Source organism: Eublepharis macularius, chromosome 13 (genome assembly GCF_028583425.1).
Source record: "Eublepharis macularius isolate TG4126 chromosome 13, MPM_Emac_v1.0, whole genome shotgun sequence".
Lineage (NCBI taxonomy): Eukaryota > Metazoa > Chordata > Lepidosauria > Squamata > Eublepharidae > Eublepharis > Eublepharis macularius.
Genome location: NC_072802.1, coordinates 40337510 through 40360658, shown reverse-complemented (window position 1 = coordinate 40360658; position 23149 = coordinate 40337510). Strand labels below are relative to the sequence as shown.

Here is a 23149-nt window from a genome sequence, read left to right as displayed (position 1 = left end):
ATGCAAAAAATGCGGAAGATCGTGTGAGATTTGTGCGATGTTTTTTGCGCGATGTTCCAGGTTGTTCCGAGGGAAGATAAGCAGTGTGGAAACGGCCCCTGATGAGGTCCCTCTCCAAATCCTGCCCTCTCCAGGCTCCAACCCCCAAATCTTCAGGAATTTCCGAGCATGGAGCTGGCAAACCTAGTCTGAGAAGACAATACTGACTGTGAGGAACCAAGGGTCTGATGCAGTATAAGGTTTTATGGGTGTGTTCTATGTGCTTGTAAAAGTAAAGGTGCAAGCACCGAGTCATTACTGACCCATGGGGGGATGTCACACCACAACGTTTTCTTGGAAGCCTTTTTACGGGGTGGTTTGCCATTGCCTTCCCCAGTCATCTACACTTTACCCCCAGGAAACTGGGTACTCATTTTACCGACCTTGGAAGGATGGAAGGCTGAGTCAACCTTGAACCAGCTACTTGAACCCAGCTTCTGCCGGGATCGAACTCAGGTTGTGAGCAGAGCTTGGACTGCTGTACTGCAGCTTACCATTCTGCGCCATGGAGCTCATTGTTCTATGTGCTTGTAGTATAGGTCAATTAAGATTGTCTCCTTTGCTGGGGCTGAAGGAAGAGACCTTTGTTTCTGAACAGTGGTGAATTGCTCTGGGAATCCCTTGCACCTAGCAGCTGTGGGGCAACCCTGCAGCATCCTTACTCCTTTGGGATGATGTCATTGCCCATAAATTGCTTAGAAAAGGAAAGGGGCAATCTGTGCTGCACTGGATTTACATGCTTCAACAGCCCTAAAAAATTAGGAATCTTCAACAGGAGGGTGTATTTTTAACATGGCAAATTCATATTGCAGAATCCATTTGGGAATCACTCACTTAAAACTACAAGCCTGAACATTTTGTGTTTGGGAGAGGCCAGTGGGCAATGTTCTATTAGTTAAAATAATTCTTTTGGTAAAATATGTTAAAAAATGAAAATAGTTCCATGACAAAATGCTCCTTCCCCACTACATTACTCTCCAAACAGGTCTTAGAAATGAAAAAGAATGAAGTGCTTGTGAGAAATCCTGCATTCAGTTGCTGTACAAGGAACTCAGAAGGTTTACCCACCCACAAGAGATCTCCCTTGGCTTTTCAAAGTGACATTATGCGGGTGAGCAAGGACTCTTCCTGGTTCCTCTTTGTTCTTGGTGGAAGCTTCTCTGATCAGAGTCAGGCATCCCCTTATTCCCTTTTAAGTGAAGAGGGAGAGGGAGAGAAAGGAAAGGGTTGGATTTAATACTTGGAAAGGAGGTTTAAAGAGCCAGATCACCTGTGATGCTGGGGAAGCTTCTCCCATTCTCTGATGTTTTCAGGCTACCTTTGGCTATGCTGTACTAAGGAGACGCACGTTGTATGTGCTTCTCACCATCACAACTAGGTCATGCAACAATGATTTAGTTTTGAATTAGTGTCCTCTAGGGTGCAACTCATAGGAACGAACCCCACTGCCCAGGAATGTACTGTCAAATATTACGGTCCTGCCCCAGTTTGCTCAAGAATTGCAAAAATAAATATGCTTCCCTACTGTATCTCACACTCATACTAGTCTTAGATTCAAGGTTCATAAGTGGCAGCAGGCTTTGCTTTCTCTGTTTGGCTTTTTCTTATCCATAAAATGGGAATAAGAGTATAGAAAGTTTGTGGAATGAATAAGAGAATGAATAAGAAGCATTTTTTGTTTGGAAATGTTAACAAAATTATTAATATTTAGCAACTGCAATTAATATATTATGATTATTATTGATTTCTTAATACCCAAATTATTATTTTTAAATGTCGTCTTTACTCTATTTTTTTTCTGGCTGTGTGGGAGGATATTCGTTCTTGTTTTTCACTCCAGATATAAGATATCATGCATAACAATTACAAGTTGTCTTATAGTTAAAAATGTTTTTGGTTCCTTTAAAAATCAAATCATGTCATCTATCTTACTAAGAATTTTTTCCTTATAACTGAGGCTCTAATAGCTGCTTGGGGTTCTTAAGTGTGTGTGTGTTTTCCCCAGGCAGTCTGCTAAAGTGAAGAAAAACTTATTTACTGAGGGGGAAAGATGCTCAGAAAGCTTTGCTTTTTTTTAAACTCACACTTCAGTTTCTAAGGAAACCACTTTCCCAGTGCCCTTTCAGAATTGGCAATTCAATTGCTACACAGGTTTCAGCATAGATCCCATCTCTGTGCTGAGACAGAAACAAAAGCAAAATACATGGAAACCATTTTAAAAAATAAGTGATTATATATCTTACACTGACGTACAGATTGTCAAAATATCTAACAAGCCAGTTTAAGACCTGCTGTGCAATTGAGTTTAGTCCTTAGAAATCATAATGAAATGTGTGCAGGCAGGAATTTCTATCTGTATTTTTTGCTTTCAAGGTTGCAACCGAGAAGAGGTTAGACTTTCTTTCCAGAGTCCACCGACTATGGGCCAAGTGGAGTGCAAGTGAACAGAGAGGAATACACATGAGTCTGTTCACTTGCCGTTCAAGTGTCATTTGTCACTTGTAGCTTGGATCTTAGTCTGAAGTCCAGAGGAGTTAGCCATATTAGTCTGTAGTTGCAAAATAGTAAAGAGTCCAGTAGCATCTTTAAGACTAACCAACTTTATTGTAGCATAAGCTTTCGAGAACCACAGCTCTTTTCGTCAGAGAACCACAGCTCTCATCTGACAAAGAGAGCTGTGGTTCTCGAAAGCTTATGCTACAATAAAGTTGGTTAGTCTTAAAGGTGCTACTGGACTCTTTACTATGTCTGATGTGTATACTAAGTAAATGTATATTGCGTTTGCTTTAAAACACTGTTTGAGCATTGCTGGATCAGAGAGAGAATCCCAACAAACAGTGGTACCAGATTAGCTACCAAAAGCTGGCTGGTGGTCCATCAGTAGAGGACAAGCACATCCTTGGTTTAGAGAATCAGGGGCTATCGGGCATCAAATGAATTGGCAATGTTGCAGTGCTTCGTGCTTAAATCTTTATCCACTGAAATCAGTAGAGTTTAAAAGAGGCATGACTTTGGCTGGCTTATGGTGTATTTCAAGCAGTTGAGAATTGCCATTTTGTGTGCTCCGTCTGAACCAAGAGGGCCAGGAGCAGGCAGGAAACAGAGGGCTGCACCACTAAGAGAAAAGAGAAGAGCAAGGTGAAAGAGGAGAGTCATTTATTGATTCTTCTAGATTCCAACACATTTCGCAAATGGCTTCGTCAAGGGATTTAAGAGAATAGATCGATAAACAACTCTCCTGTTGCATCATGCTCTTCTCTTTTCTCTTACTGATCCCTGATGGGCCACAATAGAGTAGGTGCTCAGTAGCTGTCCCCAAGAATGTGCCCTCCTTATTAATTTTGTTGAAGCTGAAGCCTGAGTTTTGTGTAATGCAAAAGTTGACATTTCTGTTCTATCATTATGCCATGGTACAAAAGACAGGACTCTGCATTGAGGCTGGGCTTGGGACTGAAATTTGAAGGAATGGGAGAGGGTGTTTCTGAGAGGAAGGCTGTTTCCACACGCCCTTAAAGGGACAGCACACTCCCGGATTGCTGGCGACGTCTCTATTTGCAAAACAGATGTAGGCCATTTGGCTTTTGGGTTTTTTTGGTGCCTTTTCTGGGACTACAGAAAGTGTGCCGAAAATAACAGAAGCCAGACAGCCAGCAACTAGTTTGCAAATGAAGACATCTGTACGCATGAGGAAAAGCCACCAGCATTAGGTGAGTGGGACATCCCTTTAAGGGTACGTGGAAACGGCCGAAGTGTTCTGAGAGGGACTCCCAAACATAGAGGGCAACAAAGGGCAGAGTCATTGAAGACTGCTGGAAGCATGCTGCATTTTGAACCAGGGTTGTCCAAAGAAAACAAAGGTTTTACTGTCTATGTGCCTTTTTGTCCATTTCAGAATACAGGGATTTTTATCTTCCCAGGCTGCCCTGATCAAGGAAATGAAAGCAATACATGATGTTTCTTAAGGGTTAAATCACCTATAAGTCTCTAGCGCATTATCAGAGAATTGGTAATAGTGGAAAAGAGGCATTTGTAATGCAAATGGTCATTCTAACCAATGTGAGTTTGGGCTTTCACATTACAAACTGATTGAAACATTAACTATGTAGGGTTGGCAGCCTCCAGGTGGTGGCTGGAGATCTCCTGGAATTACAACTGATCTCCAGGCCACAGAGATCAGTTCCCCTGAAGCAAATAGGTGCTTTGGATGGTGGACTCTCTGGCATTATACCTTGCTGAAGTACCTCCCCTCCCCAACCCCACCTTCTCCAGGCTCCATGTCCCAAATTTCCAGAAATTTCCCACCTGGAGCTGGCAACCCTAACTACCAGCTAGCATCATAGGTGGAAATATCCTAACTTTGCACCTTTCCCCCCTCCCCTTTGATCTTCCTTGCTGAATTGTTTGATGGTTCTAGACATTCGGCAGGACCTGCTAGAGATAGAGAACATTGGAGAGATTCCCTGTTTCTAATTCACTCTTAAATGGCTGGCCTCCTTAGGGTTGCCTTTTGGCTTGTTATGAGAGACAGTAATACCCAGCATTTTGAGATGTTTTTCCCTTCAGTAAAAGTCCATGTTGTTGTTTTCATTTGGTGCATATGTTTGATGTGGCGAGTGCTTTCCTAGCTGAGCTACCTTCTCCTCAGGTTCTGTTGCACTTGGATGAGGCAGAAGAGGAGGCCCCTGAGCCTTGTGGCTGTTCTTCAGTAGAGACAGCTGTATGTGTGAGGGGGCGGGGGACTGCTGTCATAAACGGTTCCTTGTCTAACCCAATTCCTCTGCACCGGACCACCCATCTCAATAAACACCAGCGTTTGTTGTTATTTGCTTTATCTTGCCATTGACAGGGCCCAAACAGGATTTCTCTTGGCCCAGTTCAAACTTGTTACATGCCTCCCTCCCATGATCCCACCCCCATAACAGAAGATCAGAAAAGAAAGGTGTCTTTTTTGAAATGGTATTAATAGACCATATTATGGTAACAGGCTGGGAGCCTGGGATGCATCCTCTGGAGTCAACCTCCAGTCCTCACCCCCACGTCCCCATCCCCACCCCAGCTCCCACAAGCCTCTTCTCCCAAACCCTTCCAGATAACAACAAAATGCCTGAAATCAAAAGCTGACAGAACCTTCATGCCTGCTTCTTTAATTTCAGGAAGCTGCAAGTAGGCCAAGAATGTCTCTCTGTGCTCTTGATTCCCGAGAAAAGTTGACAGATCTAGATAATGAGTCTGCTCTTTGATGTCGACCGTCACGGAGGTGCTCAACTGGGTTTGCCTTTTAGTAATTTTCTTTTGCCATTTTCTCTAAAGCTGTACAGCTGCCAAAACCCCATCAGCTAAGGAAGCTGCTGGCACTTCTAGGTCTACATGGGGTTTGTGATAAGACTGGAATTGTCGAAGGCTTTCACGGCCGGAGAACGATGGTTGTTGGGGGTTTTCCGGGCTGTATTGCCGTGGTCTTGGCATTGTAGTTCCTGACGTTTCGCCAGCAGCTGTGGCTGGCATCTTCAGAGGTGTAGCACCAAAAGACAGAGATCTCTCAGTGTCTAAGAGATCTCTGTCTTTTGGTGCTACACCTCTGAAGATGCCAGCCACAGCTGCTGGCGAAACGTCAGGAACTACAATGCCAAGACCACGGCAATACAGCCCGGAAAACCCCCAACAACCAAGACTGGAATTGTTAAATACAGTCAGCCCCCCACCCCTTCTTGCCCATTTTTTCTGAATTTTAGCATTGACTGTTTTGCTTCATTGTTCCAGGCAGACCTACAATCGTATTTGGATGGCTCCTGAAAATTTTCTTTATATGGTAAGATTGGAAATTACCACATTTTGTAGGAAGTGGTGATCTAGTAGCCAAATGACTATGGTTGCCACTTGCCAGCCTTTTCTTTTCTTCTGCAGTGTCTTTAAAAGCAGCCCTAAGCAGCACAGGCATTGAACAGTTGAAGCATTCTTTATCACCTTATTTCCAGGCAATGCTCCACTGCTTGATTCCTGCACAGCACAGGCACATGGGGGAATGAGGCTGTGGCTCAGTGGTAGAGCAGCTTGTTTACGTGCAGAAGGTTCCAGGTTCAACCTCTGGCAACTCCAGCCCATCCTTGGGCTTCTGAGATAGCCAGCAAGGGTGTACAGCTGAAACACACTTGGCAATTCCTCATTAATGTGAACAATGAGCTTTTGATTTATCAGAACAAACAATGGATTATAACCTCCAGGTCATCCAAAAGGCCACAAATGATTAAACCAGCCTTAACAGCAATTAATCTTATACTGATTGGGCTTTGATTGCTTGTGAGGAACCTCACTGTTTGTGCACTGATCCATGTGTCTGCATTTGTCAGAATTCTCATCAGCCGTGTTTCCATGGTCCCTGCTACAGTTGTGGGCTACGATGTCCCCTGTGTATCAGCAGCAGGCATTTTTCTTACGACTGACAGCTGCAGAGTTCATGTGTGCCTTCCTCACATTTAAGTGTTTTGACTTGCAGGATGCTTCTTCTGCTCTCAGCTGTTTTGAGGCTAGCTGTGATTATGCATTGACAAGGGAAAGTAGTTCCTACATGCTTAAGAGCAGAGTCTCTTTTCTGTTTCAAATCAGGAGAAACTAGGAGGAGCCAAAGGGAGGCACTGCTGCCTTCTTGCCCAAGTGCCTGAAACTGATTGTGAGAGTTGAGACTGTTCTGTGTCTCCAACTGTGTCAGATAAGTTTTTGAAGGGAGAGGCACAGAAGCATGAGCAATGAACTGCCATTGCAGCAGAGCTGGTGTTGACATGCAGTTACTGGTGTGTTTTGTGGACTGGTATCTGATGTTGCTGCTCAGCCACAAGAAGAAATCACCAGGCTTGCTGTTCCCGTGCCTGAGCACAATCCTTTTCATTTGAAGACCTGCTTTAATCCACCCTGGGATTTTGCAGTGTCTCTAAGCAACAGCAAAGATGGATTTGCCGATTCCATGTATTTCAACTTGTACCCTCCCTCTCCAATAACTGGTCCAGTGATCTGAGACTTCACTGTTCCTCTCTGTCTTAGAAAAAAAAGGAAGATTAGAGCCTTCTCTTCCCCTCTTAATCACTGGACTATCTTCTCCCCCTCCCCCCATCCTCACTGCTGGCAACAGAAAGTGCCCAGTGGTAGTTTCCAAACATGTTCAAACTAATTTCATTTTGCCAACACTCCCCAATAGGCTTCACGTAAGCAGTGTGATGTCATGACATGGGGAAGGATTCTTGCACTCTGCCCATGCTCAGAGACAAATGAAGGTGGACTTTGGGGCAATCTCTGATTGCAGTGCATAGTAGGAGTTGTCATGCAGGGAGCGTTAGCCTCCTCTGCACTGTACCCCCCCCTCCCAATACCAGTCTTTTAGGAGATGCTACAGGGTGTCAGCATCCAAGCAGGGCCAAGACTAGACTGCTTAAGGGCCCAGGTCCAAAAGTCAGCAAAGGTGCTGGCGTGTTTGGGCCTGGCCTCTCCGAGCAGTCTAAGGCCTAGCCCTGGCTGTGCTTAGACGCTGCTACCCTTTAGCTTTCCCTAGAAGACTGATGCTACATTTAGCTACTTAGTTCAGGTCATTTTCTACAGGTGCCTGCTCAGTCAGGTGAAAAGAAAGGAGGACTCGCATCTGCAAAGAATGCATGGCTGGGCTCATGGTTTGAATGGAGAGGGTTTTTCCCCCTTCTATACAGGCACTCTTTTCTAGAAGATGGTTTTTAATGGCTTTCTAGGCTGTGCTGACAATGAAATATTGATTTGGTCTTGACCAGCCGGAAATTTAAATGGGGGGAGGGTGCATGTGTGCAATTAATCTTTGTCAGCCAAAACTGTGACGCACAACTTCTTATGTCTTGGAGGAACCGTTTTACTGACTTGGGCACAGGCTGCAGCTTGCAAAGCCCTTGTACGTGCAGAACCCTTTTTAATGGATTCCTGCAGAAAATTCCTCCAGCTCTAGGAACTGGAAGTAGGCAGCCACGAGGGAAGAATAAACAGTTGGCAACACAGGCGGATATTCCACCTGGACCCAAAATACATCCCATCTGGGCCAAAAATCAGTGCCAAAAATCTGTGTCGGCAAGGAGGACCTGTTGGGATTAATACCTGTTTGTTTCCCCAGCAGATTTTTGTACATGTCTTTTCTGCATATGAATGGAAAATATGTCATGGTGCCACTGTTATGATATACCCAGGTCCATAACCAATCTTCCTCACTAGTTGGTGCTCTGATACTTCTATGTGGGGTCACAACCTCCTCTGCTAATTTTCATGGGGAAAGGAAACCAGAGACATCATGGCAGGAGGATCTGGGTTCCAGACTGAAGAAGTGGGTGCCCTTCAGGCACTCTGCTAAGCTCACAGTCATAGTATCTAATGGGTCATTTTAAAAACCCAGACATGTAAATATTCCAGGAACAGCCACCCATTGTTTAAATGGAAATGGCCAGGATACATATTAAAAAGCATGGTGATTTGGGTCATAGATGGGGTCATGAACCCTCCTTCCTCCCCCATCTCCATCCCTGGAGGATTGGAACCATATGCTAGCTAAGGTAGCAGTCTAAGGGCCCAACTGTACATTATATTGTCCCCAGGGATGTCCCTAGGTTGGGAGATGTGGTCCAGAGTTCTACGCTTCCCAGGTAGGCGGGGGACCCAATTTGGATCAGGGCTACAGCATGCAGGAAGAGGGGACTTGGTGTTTTCCCCTGTGCCACACATTTGGGAAATGCAGTGTGTAAGCCATCAGTACACATGGAGCTCCCAATGGAGCAAATAGTGTTTCAGGTCAGGAAAATGGGGGAAATCTAAGTCCCTTTACCCCTCTGTCTAAATCTGAATGAGGCCCATGTGTGCCTGGGCAGTGAGGAACTCTGGAGCACATTCCTCCACCTGACCAGGGGATGTCCCCAGGGGAAACTTCATATGTTCTTACCCCTCTATGAATTTATGCTGTAACCCATTTATATTCTAGTGTAAGCTTTCACAGAATACAGCCCCCAAATCCCTACTTTTTTTTTTTGCTGCAACAGACTTAATATGGCTACCCCTCTGACATTTCTTATGTGTTTCCGTAGATACATGGCCTTGGATCATATACTGAGCAATCTCCCCGTCTCTAGTGAGGTGGTCACACTGGCACAGAGTGAGTGTGTGTGTGCACGTGCATGCATGCAAGAGAGAGAGAGAGAGAGACAAGAAATACATAAGATGGCAGATCCCGAGGAGACCCCGCCCACAACATTGCCTCCCTGTTCTGAGTAGACTGCTGGAGCACAGGGCTCTTGCATTACTTCCCTCTTTCCTCCTATATTGGATACAGGAATGGGGCTACTTCGCGTGGGGCATTTTAAATGTAACAAAGTGGGGACTGCCACTATCACACAATTTTTAAATTGTTTACAGTGTTTGAGCTGTCCTTCTGCTAAGTACCCATGTGGTATTAAAACAAATGAACTGTGGGGGGGAAGTTAAAATCTAGCAAAGCTAGTACCTTTAGTCATATACAAATTAACCTAAAGATCTTGATCTAAGCACAACATACCAAGAGCCAAGCTCAAGTCTCTTGCTGCCCATAGTTAATATTTTGCTTTCCATTGTATCTACACCTGAGTCCTGGTTCAGCTATAAAGCTCTCTGTGTGAACCAAGAATACACACACCCTTATCTATCTCACAGAGTTGTCGTTGTAAGGCTCCCGTTTCTCCAGACAATCGAGAAAACTCTTTTTTGAACAAATTGACAAGCTGCTTTTTTAAAAAAAGTACATCTTACTATAAATAGTTTATTCAGTGCATGGTCGTATACAACAAATAATAAACATCTCCTCTGTCCAAAGCAGCAGGGAACGGTTTGTACCGAACCAGGTCAGCTTTGTACATAATCTGCAACAGATGCCAACAGAGCGCAATGCACAAAACTCTTTTACATGTCATGCAACTCTTAAGCCAATATTCCAACTTTCTTCCATGCAACGGATATGATGAACTAAATGGAAACCTAACAAAAGATTTTACTTTTGCTTTTTTTTAAAAAAAAAAAAGGAAGAAGGGGAGGGCCTGATCCAAACCCTTCTCCACCAGGAAGGAAAGGGGCCATTTAGGGATCCAGATGGGAATATACCGTGTCTCTCCCCTGCCATATTGGGCGTGCCCGTGCTGTTCCAGGCTCATTTCAGTGCTCATGGCCAGCCATTCTTGGGATGCCAAGATGGTCTCACGCCTCTCCTGTAATTATCCAGTGACTTTATCCTCTTTTGGGGGAAGGCTACACTACATTTCCCCCCACAGCAACCTTCTCTCAACAGGTGAAAGGAACTGGGCCGTGTCCCGCATTTTATTTTTCAACATGTTTTGAGAGTGTGTGTCATAATGCTTCCTTCTACTCAAATTTCATGTATCCAGTACACGTGAAAGGAATTTTACAAATAAGACATTTTCTTATAAAAAAATTGTAAGTCACCTTAATTCCACAGTTTCTGTCTTTTTAGAAAAGAAGCCACGACGATAGTTTTTGAATACGATACACAAAATGTAATCGAGAGAGAGAAATACGAGGGGGAAGAAAGAAAATCTGCATGGGGGAATAATTGTATCCCTTAAAAAAAAAAAAACGAATCTTCCACTGACTTGGGTTAACATAACATCTTGGTTCCTACAGACTCAGGTCAGCACAAGGACTTTATTACTACAAATCTATAAAAAACTGTATATATATTTCAGTGTGTTAAAATCACAAGAACACTGTTCACGGGAGCCCAGGACTTCAATGCTCAGCTCCAAAATCTGATCTCCCCCCTAGTATTCTAATAATAATTAGCATTATATCTGTTTTGTAAAGACACAGCTTTGAAGACCCATTGGAATTAAGAAATCAAAAAGTTCCACTATCCCAAATTAAAAAGAATACATTGGGTTTTTTTTCTCTCATCAAGCCTTAATTGATATAAAATGGTAAGCCAGGAAAACCATAGAGTTTACAATTTTTGTTTGTTAGCCCCTCTAATGCTATATAGAAAAAATATTAAGCATTAAAATTTCCCTTGAAGGAGCAAAAAGTGGTCTTTGATTGGATTTCTTTCTTGGTTAGGAAGCAAATTCAGATCAGCAGTAAGGGCCATGAACACATTTTCTGCTTCTTAATTATTTTTCTTTTTTTTCACAAAGCGTAGGTGAGATTAGACGGAAGGAGCGAGTGAGATGGATATTTTTTTCTCTGCAATTTTATGCCGCAAGTTATGTTTGTTTGACTATCCTTGTAAGATTTCACAAGCACATTCTATGCTATTTGGATCTTTCCTTAAAAAAAATATTTTTTTAAACAACCAGGTCTAATGGCTGATAAGACACATGACCCTATGCAAGTTCGGCGGCTTGTCTGGAACAGAACGTTTGGATGATTGACTGCTAAGGAAAGGTTCAACTGCAATTCCAGAGGTAAGGTTCCATTGATGCATCTCTCCACTTGCCCCCCCGCAACCTGGCTACGTCGATTCATGTTGGCTCATGGATTTCCCACCGTTTAGGACGCCTGAGACACTTCTGCTTTTTGTTGGGGTTCCACTGCCAGACCGTGAAAATTCTGTAAGATCGTGAAGGGAGGGTTCTTTGTACATGGCCACTGCATGGGGACAAAAATCAGAAAGGAAGAAGAGGTTAGTTTCTGATAGATTTCTGCTTGATTGTTACAGAGTGGAAACAGTCTTGTGTAGCAAATATAAAAAGGAGTCTTATGGACTACGATGCTATTTGTGCTAGATGGTTTACTTGGCCAGAGTACACTTCGTTAGATGCCTCCTCGGGCAGATTATATTTATTTGATGCATTTATACTCTGCATTTTAGCCAAAGCAGATTACAATTAAATCTATCACATCTTTTAATTAAAAAGATGCTTGCTGAGGTATACAGTTCTATTGAGTTTTGCTTTGGGTTTTTTTATGCACTCAAGAAAGCTTCACCAAGTATTTGCTCGGTATTTGCTCGGATCTGGCAGAACACAGAGACCATCAACTGGTAGAGATAACAGTAGGGAGACTATCCATGATGCTTAGTGCTTCCCTTCCAACCCATTTCCCAGCTGCTGGTGGCTTCCAATAGGTGGCCCTGGAAATAAGGACTTCCCTCCTAGATGTATACCCCTATGAAAACACGTTGGGCTGAGCTTGCACATGCATGCATGTGGTGCTTATGTACTTAGGTGCCTATGTAATGAAGAGATTACAGCACCAGACTCAAGAGACCTAGGTTTAAATCCCCTCAGGTCCCAGTGACCTCTCTCCCTGAAAGGATAACATAAGGAACAGACAACCATGGTCGCTACCCTGAACTCCTTGGCCAGGGGGGTTGAAAATATAATAGAATAAGACTTATAAATGTTGGAGGCGAAAGAGAAGAAAGCACAAGGGGTTCAGTCAGACATTTCTCTTCAAGGCTCAAATGTACATGATAGTGATTACTGCTCTTGTGAATGATCTTTATTGAGCCATGCATAAAAATGTCACCGACTGGACCTCCTGCATTTCACTGAGTTCGATTTTTTAAATTTATGTTACTATTTTTATTTATATCCTGCCTTTCCTCCCAATGGGGACCCAAAGTGGCTCACATAGTTCTCCTCTCCTCCATTTTATCCTCTCAATACCCCTGTGAAGTAGCTAGGCTAAGAAATTACAACTGGACCAAGGCCACCCATTGAGCTTCCATGGCAGAAGGGAATTTGAATCTGGGTTGCTCAGATCTTAGTCTGACACTTGAAGTGCTTCACCAAACTGCCTGTCTTAGCTTTAATCAAGCTTCGTGCACCTCATAAAGTGGCCTCTAGTCCATGAAAGCTGCCACAAAATTCTAGAATTGTTTTTACTTCTTTGTTCATCTCTTTACTTTCTACCTTGAAACTTCAGAGTAATATAAAAGGGGGTACATCAAAGGGAGAGAACAAGCACAAAAACAGAGAGATGAACGTGAGCAGAAATAGTTACACATATTTAAACTTCAGTATTTTCCACCCATTCTCTTATTACTTGATATTTTAAAACTATTTATTATTTATTTTTTTACTTCGGTATTTATATCCCACTTTTCTTCCCTATGGCTACTCAGTGTGGCTTATGACTAGACATGGGCACAATCTGAATTACGATTTCAAAAAAAACCCGGTTTTGGCGTTTGCACCATCGTGACTCAGCTAATCGGTTCCGTCCACGGCAACCGATCCAGCAGTCAGGGGTTTGCTTGTTCGGGACTTGATCGGCTATATCGGTTTCTGTTCGGAATTGCAAACACTCTGGCGCCAGTAATTTATTCCCGGGGCAATGGAGCCAGGGGAATGAGCTGTTTGCCCTCCTTCTGTCGCCCTCAAAACACGAATGGAAGCCCAGCTTTCCTTGATTAGCAGGCTTCCTTCCAATCACGGAGCAGCAACCCAGGGGAGGGAGGGGGAAGGGGGTGTTCTGAAGCCATGGGCACAAAGGAAAGGCAAAAGGCAGCACGGGAGGCTGCCCGCACCGTTCGTCATTCCCCAGGACAAGGGACGTGTGGGCAAGCCAGCCACCCCTTGCCCTGGGGAAAGGCAAAAGGCAGTACGGGTGGCTGGGAGGCTGCCTGCGCCGTTCGTCTTTCCCCAGGACGGACAAGGGGCGCGTGGGCAAGCCGGCTGCCCCTTGTCCTGGGGAAAGGCAAAAGGCAGCATGGGAGGCAGGGAGGCTGCCTGCACCGTTTGTCTTTCACCAGGACAAGGGGCACGCGGGCAAGCCGGCTGCCCCTTGTCTTGCGTGGCAGGTGAACGGCGCGGGCAGCCACCGAGCCACTCGCGCTGCCACCAGCTCCGCAGCGCACCGGGACAGCTGGCTTGCTGCGTGGGCGGGGGGGGGGGCGACCCAGGAGCGCGCACGCATGCGCGCACAAGAGCCTGACTACGGTTGCCCTGGGTGCTGGCAACCGTAGATCCAGCCCTGGGAATGTCCCCTCCCTGAGGGGAGGCAGCTCGTTGCTGGGTTAAAAACTCCCCCCCTACTCTAAGTGTGTGTGTGTGTGTGAATGTCCCCTCCCTCCCTGAAGGGAGGCAGCTCATCACCGCCTCCCCCTGCCCGCCAGGCCTGGCAGCCGCTGCCACCAACCACCATTCCTATATTGCTGGAAACAGCGGGGCGCCCTCCCGCTTTGGCCTTCCCGATTCTGGATCGGAAATGGGACTTGATCGGTTAGAATCGGTGGCCTGGGTTCGGCAGCAGCCCGGATCCACAAACGGCTTAATTGGTATTTTTTTTTGGATTGTGCCCATCTCTACTTATGACATTGAACCCTGCCTTCCACACTCTGTCTTCATAGCAACAATCCTGTCAGGTAGGTTCAGATGAAAGATTGGTCCAAATCATCTAGTGAGCTTCCATGGCACTTAGGGATTCAAACCTGTTTCTCCCAAATCTTGCTTTAGCACTCTAATCACTATACCATACTGGGTCTCAAACTACAGCTGATTCATTGAGTGCTAATCCTCAAAACCAGCAGATGAGATGATAAACTTGGGTTTGGCCTGTGCCACAGGTGGTGATGGCTCACATAACAAAGTTCTTTTCCATACTCAGGGCTCATTTCCAGGGGGAACATGCAGGAACGCAGTTCCAGCAGTTCCCCAAAGAGGTCACATGTCAGGTGGCCCCGCCCACCTGACTCTCAGCCATTTTGGGCTCGTTACAGCCTGGATTGGGGCCAAAATGGCCTGGATTGGGCCTCTTAGGGGTGGTGGATCACTCTCCCATTCAGCAGTGGCCCGACCCTGACCATTTTGGGCCCCTTTTTGGCCATTTTCAGCCCCTTTTTGCCATTTTGGGCCCAATTTCTGCCCTGAATGGCCAGGATTGGGTCCAAAACAGCCAGGATAGGTGATGCCAGGGGGTGTGGCATATGCAAATCAGTTATGCTAATGAACCACTTCCAGTGATGGCAAGAGGCGTGGCATATGCTAATGAGTTATGCTAATGAGTTCCTTCAGCTCTTTTTCTACGAAATGACCCCTGTCCATACTAAAACTCCAAGCACCGCCCAGAGAAAAATAGCACATCATTGGGTAGACAAAAAAACCTACTCTTTGACATCTAGCCTTCTATCTGCAAGGAATTTATTTTTTAAAGTGGAGAAGCATTCTATCAGGTGAGTCTCCATCTATAGTCTGAAGTGGGACTATCCAGAAACCTATCTGTGAGATCTAAGCCTTTGTGGTAAATTAAGCAGTTCATACAATGAGTAATGCATGTATGGTATACCCTGCCACAAGACACAGCGGTTGACTTAGATGGATTTCTATCAATGACTGTCAATCATATTCGCTAAGTTGAACCTCAGAGGCAGCAGACATCTGAATACCAGTCACTGGACAAATGGGGAGGGTGTTGCCTTGACACCCTGTCTGTGACTTTCCTCCCAATGCACCTGGATTGCTGAAGCCAGAAGCCAAATGTGACGTAAGCTGGACCTTTGGTCTTATCCAGCAGGGCCTTTCTTACAAGGGCAGCCCAATGAAGTGACCATGTTTTGCCCTCTCTCATTCCTCCTCAGTCCTGTTTCTGACAAGGCATGCTCTCTTTTCTCTACACTGCTCATGAAATTTAGATTGTAAACTCATCAGGGCAGGGAAAAAAAGCAAGGTACACACGAAGGGAACAGCACTTTTTCCCCAGCTGAAGATAGGTGGTCATTTTTGAGAGAGCCAAAGGTGGTTTAAGAGAGAGCTGCTTGTGGTTTACATTCTCAAGTCATTCATGTTGCGACTGTCTTTGGTCGAACAGGTTTTGCAAGTTTTTGAAACACACTGAACTCCTGCAAAACCTTTGCTGCTGAAGACAACTTGGGCAGCAGGATCTGTGTGTTAAGTAGACGCACATCACAGGCCATCGCAGCACCTGTAACAGTTGTAAGAAATGATGATTTTGCCATCTGCTTTAAAGAAAAAAGCCATGTTCAGTCTCAGGTCAATGCTGATGGAGGCTTCAAGAACACCCTCCCCTTTTTGCAAACTCAAACGCAGTTCAAGCAATTTTTACCTTTTAATGGTTTGGGGAGGAAGTGTGCTGCAGGTTTGTTTTTCTTCACATGGTTTCCTTTCATGATTTCACCTTCTTTATTAAGACCCAAGTACCAGCCTCTTCCAGACTGCTGTTGCCTGTAGATCATGGATGAGTAAGTAACGTAATAATTCTCAAAAACTGATTCTTTGAACTTGCATTCCGGCGTGAAATGTTCCTGCAAGAAAGGAAAGGATCAATACGTGCTAAAGCACACACCTGCTAATGCAAGATCGTTCAATACAATGCTGCCTTTTGCGCCCCCAGTGGGCCCACCTCACTCTGCCCTCTCCTCTTCGTATAGAGACCCTAGGCCTTAAAAACAGATTAGCCGTGAGAAACGACACCATTTTGGACACGTGGCCCAATTCTGGGAGTAGTCAGAGGGAAGAGCGATAATAAAATCTGAAGACAAAGACTATTGATCAGAAAGAGAATCTTGTTATCAGATAAAGAGCTCCAGCTGGAAAACTGGGGTGAACAGCTCTGTGTCTAAGGAAGGGCAATGCCTGCAGCAAGAACAAAGGAAGGCAAGTGCTCTTTTTTTACCAACTGTGTGATGTTAAAACAACTTCTCCTGGCTACCTCATTACACTCCAATTATTTATTTATACCGTTTTTATCAGCATGCTGCAGACTGGATGCCCCTGAAGCCCATAATAGCTAGCTACTGGAAACCCACGCTATTTTTTTTTAAAAGACAACACTACAAGCACAGAGGAGATGGCTTGAGTGTTCCTAGCAGGCAAGGGGCATCCTACAAAGACCACCCTGATCTGTTGTGTTTGGACAGGGCAGGGTTGACCATTAGAAGCATCAGCCTTGCAAACCAAAGTCAGGACTGATGTATCCTCAGTGCATCTGATGAAGTGGGCTGTAGGTCATAAAAACAATACCTTGATTGGTCTTTAAGATGCCACTTTTGTTATTTTGGCTGCAGCAAACTAACCTGGCTGCCCCTCTGGAATTTGACAAAATGTTGGAAAAGCAAAAGCAGAGAGCAAAATGCTGGTTTATTTGAAACAGCGAAGCTCTTTGGAGCATGGCACCCTCTGCAAGTGAGTTTTATTAGCAAACAGTTCTTTGGACCAGATTCCCCCCACCCTTTGTAATAGCTGTATTTTGGTGTACAACGAGTTGGGGAAAATAAAGCCGCTTTAGATGGAGCCAAGCAATTGGATGGTGAAACCATCACAAGGCTTCTCTCACACACACAAATTACAGCTCAGGCATCTCCTGCAGAGCCTGTGAAATTTGTGTGAAGTAATGAGGCTCTCCTCTGCTACTTGCCACCCAGTGCCATCCTAAGCAAAGTTGGCCCATCTAAGTCCATTGAAGCTAATGCGCTTAGAACAGTGTGTAACTCTGCTTAGGGTGGCATTGTCAGATCACTAAAATCAAAGGAGATGGGTCACCACCCAAAACAACCAGTGAGGCTAGTTACTTGAACTGATCTCTAGCTTTTCCACATCACCCATTTATTCAGAAAGGAACCATATCATACTGGTAGAGTTTTGCATGCAAGTCATTCCGGTGTCTCCAATTAAAAGATCTTCAAGTAGCAAGCCATGAGAAAGATCAGTTGCTGCCAATTGGAGTAGACAGTACTAGGTAAAAAGATCAAGGGTCTGATTCCATATAAGGCAGCTTTCTATGGTCACGACTTTGCAGTCACATGAGAGCATTTCACACATGATGTTGCACACTCAAGGGGACCACTGTTGGCATGAATGTCTGGATGTGCATGATTTGAACCCAGGGATCAGTACTCCAAGTCAGGATCCAATCCCAAATATAGGTGTAATTTGAACACAAGGAAACATATTCTGTACAGAAAGCACAATAAAAAGGAAGGCAGCATGGTATAGCGCGATCTCGTCAGATCGTGGAAGCTAAGCAGGGTAGTTACTTGGATGGGAGACCACCAAGGAAGACTCTGCAAACCTCCTCTGCTTCTCACTTGCCTTGAAAGTCCCTTGCTGGCATCACCAATTACAACGTGATGGCACATACTAGGTACAGAGAACACAAACGAAATAAATCTACACTGAATTGCAAAACAGGCCCAATGAGAGTTGATTTCCTTCCTCTGAACAAGACAGATTTGACATAGCTGATACAACAAGCTGCAGAGCCAGCTGTTTTGGTTGGAATGCTTGAAACAATCCAGCAACATCCAATTCCCATGTCTTGGGGACTGCACAGTCCATGTAAATTGGGGGCAAGTGGCCATCCCAATCTACCCTGACATAAATCTGGAATAAATTTAGTTTAACTTCCTGCAACCTCATCACAGGAGCCCTTTTCTGTGGAAGAATTTGGGAGAACAACAGCCGATCAATGGGAAAGTTTTCTCTAACTAGATTAAAAAAACTGCCCAAGCTGGGGGGTGTGGGGGAGAGAATTTCTGATAAGAAATTTAATAACTTAATAAAGTTTAATAATGTAAACCCTAATCTGTTTCATTTTCTTCATAATTAAGAAGCTGGTGAAGAGTAAAGTGAAGAAAGAGCCAACAGAAGCCTGAACAGAGCTGGATTTAGGGGCAGGCAAGCCCAGTAACTGCTCAAAGAGAGTATGACTGGTCCAAGGTCACCCAGCGAGCTTCCATGGCACAGTGGGAATTTGAACTTGGGTCTCTCAGATGCTAGTCTGACACTTTTCATGGTCATAGATCCAGAGGAGTTAGCCGTGTTAGTCTGTAGTAGCAAAATAGTAAAGAATCCAGTAGGACCTTTAAGACTAACCAACTTTATTGTCGCATAAGCTTTCTATAGCCACAGCTCTCTTCGTCAGATGCATCACTGCAACCACTACACCACACTGGCTTTCAAGGCAGCTTACAAGTAAAAACAATAACATAAAACCATAAAAACACCATCAGTTAACATCAATATAAAATCTAAACAGGGAGCTTTGCCTGTCTCCCTCTGTCATTGTCTTCCTCTAATGAATGAAGACTTTTTTATTTGGTTTGTTGTATCCCCAGTTACTCTTCCTCCTCCCTGTTTGTGTTGTGTTTTGCATATTTGCATTTTTAAAATCAAACTGTATAACTATTTTTAATGCCATTTGCATATTTTTAATGTTTTAATGTTTGGGGACTCTGTTTAGGTGGAAATGTGGCATGGAAATGCTTCAGACAATCAAACAAGATTTGGATATCCTAGAAAACTGAAGCTCAAATGGGAAGGGCTCAGTCAAGTTCTGCAGGATCAATGAGGAGGGAGGGGTATGTGTGAGCAACAAACTATGAACGCCTGATCAGCCTAATTGCAGCTGGTCACATGACATCTGAATATAAGTCTGTGACTTGTCTTGAGGTCTGAATTGGCAATCCATTGTTTGCAACAAGCTGGCATTGGGAAACCTGAATCAGGAATCAGGAACTATTGTGTGAAGTCAGTTTGCAAACAATGGTTTATACTAACAGTGGTGTGGTGTGACATCTGAATCGACAAACCCTAGTTTCGAAGGAAGGTCAACCTTTAGAACCACCTACTGACAGAAGTACTCAGAAGACAGAAACTGAAAGATGACAAGAAGCCCTAAACCATGGCTTGCTCAAGCTACAGTTTCCCATATAAACTAGAGTTAACACTAAGTGTGGTTTAGTGTGATGTCTGAACAAAAGTCAGCATTTAAAAGCTTCCTAATTACCATAAACAAGGTGATTTTTGTATGTTTGTATCAATGTTTGCTAATTACAGGAAAATAAATAGAAATTCAATATTGTTAAGTTTGGAACAAAGACTTTTGACAGTAGATGCCTAGAGAGACGTGGGGTTACAGCTGGCAAATGGGAAGGAAATACCACCCTGTGTCAGTTTGAATGACAATTAAGGTGCACACAGGACTGTACTTTAAAAAAAAGTATTTATTAGCGCAAAACTCCACTGGGGGAAAAAATCTAGACATTCAAAAATGCTTAAAGCAGGCAATAGAGAACAGAAAGAACAACCCTTGTGTATATTTGGGAATCCTGCTTGCCTATTTAAATTTTTTGAAGACAGATAACTGACACAATATTTAAAAATACAGCAATTAGGGCTCCTATGAGATCCATTTGACTACAAGAGGAGTGTTGAAACAAGCCATGAGGTCAAAATGATTTTCTAATCACAGCAAGAACTCTTTGTAGCCAAGGATCACAAATCCAAAGATTCATCTTCAGTCCAGTTAAATGTTTACAGCATTTTAAAATTTACACATTGTCCTGTATTAGGGTTGCCAGGTCCAGGTTGGGAAATTCCTGGAGATTTGGGGGACGGAGCCTGGAAAGGGTGGGATTTGGGGAGGGGACGGCCTCAGTGGAGTATAATACCATAGAGTTCATCTTTCATAGCAGCCATTTTCTCCAGGGGAACTGATCTCTGTTGCCTGGAGATGAGTTGTAATTCCGGGAGATCTCCAGCTGTCACCTGGAGGCTGGCAACCCTATCCTGTATCCACCCAAACATTCCGAAGACTTAAGGGCTCTTAAATTTTCTTTAGAGAAGGCAGCGATTTCCACTGAGCCCCCGGAAATCTTTTTTCCAGCAGATCAATGGAGCTCATAGGCCAAACTAGGAGACTGCAGAGGGAGGGGAGAAATCATCAGAAATCAAATCACACATCCCCACCCCACCCCCATTAAGAAAATCCTAACGCTCTTAAGTCTTTTGAATGTGTAGTTTGATATAGGCCACTTTGTTCGCTCTTTATCAGAAATGCACAGAATACTGCGAAAATCCTTATGGATTCACTAGGTGATGTGTAGGCCAGATCTAAGTTGGCATGTGGTGTTTGAACAATATAGTTTAGGTGAATACTATAGTATGACTTGCATAGTATTATGTGTGTTTGTACCGCTTATATTTATTTGGTAAATAACCTTCACAGCAGGCCCCAAAATAAGAGATTTCTGTTATGTGGCTCTTGCTGGAGTAAGCTAATGGCATAGAGAAGAAAGACCATGGTGTGCGTCATCCAATTAAGAGCAGTAAAACAGAACCCTAGAGCATGCAGTGGGTGATTATAGCTTATGTACAGTAATTTGCTACTGTTTAGGGAGTGCAACACTTGCTCCATTCAAAGATGAATGATCAAATTAGGAGCTGAGCCACAACTTCATCTTGCAATTCCTTCTTTGGGGCCTTTCACCACAGTGGCTCTATATGTGACTGTTGGGCACTGGTGCCTATGTGCATAGATTTATGCATGATGCGCTCTTGTGGCTCATACTCTACTTTGTTTTTTTAAAAAATGTTAATAGTTAAAATATTTATTACAACAAGTAGAAAAATATAATACATCAAAACAAGCAAACCCACAACCCAAAGTTAACAAAAAAGAACATCCAAAATGCAGCCAATGTCACAACCAACGTAACCACATCAATACCAGTAAGTAATCATTCTAAAATATATATCATATGGCAAACTAGATTATGGGATTATTTCATTTTAGGGAAACTGTCAGACAAAATGCGGTGTGCAATGTGTAGCAACTATAAATCTACCTTTGTAGAAACACGGCACCCTTTAATAAGCTATATAACAGAAGCTGATCTTCTCCCGAAAGATTCAATTTATTGAGACATACTCTACTTTGCAGCTACAAAGAGAACCTGTGTTGGAGTAGCATCTGGGAGGTTTGAATCCCCACTCGGCCATGGAAATTAGCTGGGCAACTTTGGGCTAGTCATTCTCTCTCAGTCTCAGCTTAACCTCACTCACTGAATTGTTGTTGTAAGGATGAAATGGAGGAAGGAGGAATGACATTGCATGCAACTTTGGGTCTCCATTGTAAAGAAAAGCAAGATATAAAAATCAAAATAAATAAATGAGACATACACCATCTTGAACTAACCAGCTGTGCAATGTATGATAACTCTCCAGAACCATTTCTGATTTTTACTTCTTCAAACTAATACTAAGTCTGGTGGATTGGATCTTTTTTTTATATAAAGCATTTTACTTTAAATTGAGTTTGTTCTTTCCCTCAAATTCCCATTTTGTTCTTGATATTTCTATGTATATTAAAGATTGTATGTTCTTATTAGGGTTGCCAGGTCCCTTGAGTCCCCCAGAGGGGGACTGGGAACCTGGCACTCACCTTCTGTGCCCTTTGGCGCTTGTGTGTGCGCTCCTGGCATGCAAGATGACATTATCATGCAGGTCAAAAGGCAGCACAGCATGTGCTCCTGCGCTTGCCAAAGGGCTCAATCCCCCCGCCCCCGGGCGGGCCTGATTCGTCCTGAAATGGGCCCGTTGCGGGGCGCAGGGGCACGTCACGTCGCCTGGCGGCGTGTCTCCTCGCTGGCCAGGTAAGTGTGGGGCCAAGTAAGGAGGTGGAAAAAGGGGATCCCCCACCCCGGGCGGGGGGTTGTCTGCCCTAGTTCTTATAATAAATCCCTTTTTTGTGCTAGATGTTCATATGTACCAAATTTAATAATAATTGTACTTATATACCGTTCTTCTAGGCAGATTAATGCCATGCCAAGAGTGGTGAACAAAATCAGCATGATGATTATCCTCACAATTTAATACAGTTGGAAAATAAAAACAAATATATTCTATTTTTTAAAGGCTCACATATTTAAAATAAAGTAGAGCACATAGGTAGAATCCCATGCCATTTTACAGCAAAGATCTTGCAAATAGATTCCAAAGGACTTTTCCCAACGAAGCTCTTCTCAGATAATCTTAAGGCCTTCCTTCCCCCCAGCTGGATCTATACCAGCTTTGAAAATCAATACATAAAAGTTGACAGCACATCAGCCCACACGTACTACTTTAAGACATCCAGGCTACACATTAGTAGTCTGAATATATTTTTAAAGGCAGAAATTCCTTTCTATTTTGCCAACATTTCAGAACTTGAAAATGATTCTGGGTTAACCCCAAGAGCGATGACGACATGAAGCTCATGTACACAGAAACAGACTCTTGGTACATATAGCTCAGTAGCATCTCCTCTGTGTGGCATGGATCTCCAAGAAGGGTCTCGGAAAAGGAAAAATTTTGCTGAAAATTTTAGAAACTGAACTTGAGACCTTCTTCATGCCAAA

The 23149-nt window shown here is 43.9% G+C and overlaps 1 protein-coding gene across 3 annotated transcripts in view; it reads right to left on the bottom strand.

The window, feature by feature from the left end:
* Positions 1–9803: 9803 nt before the first annotated feature.
* FGF13 (fibroblast growth factor 13) overlaps positions 9804–23149 on the bottom strand; it is a 257859-nt gene continuing 244513 nt past the window's right edge. For all 3 annotated transcript variants that reach the window (XM_054997002.1, XM_054997004.1, XM_054997003.1), the window contains 2 exons: positions 16078–16276; positions 9804–11658 (listed from right to left, as the gene is read on the bottom strand). In XM_054997002.1, coding sequence (XP_054852977.1) covers positions 11522–11658; positions 16078–16276 — 336 coding nt within the window. In that variant the 3' untranslated portion in view covers positions 9804–11521. The remainder of the gene's footprint in view (positions 11659–16077; positions 16277–23149) is intronic.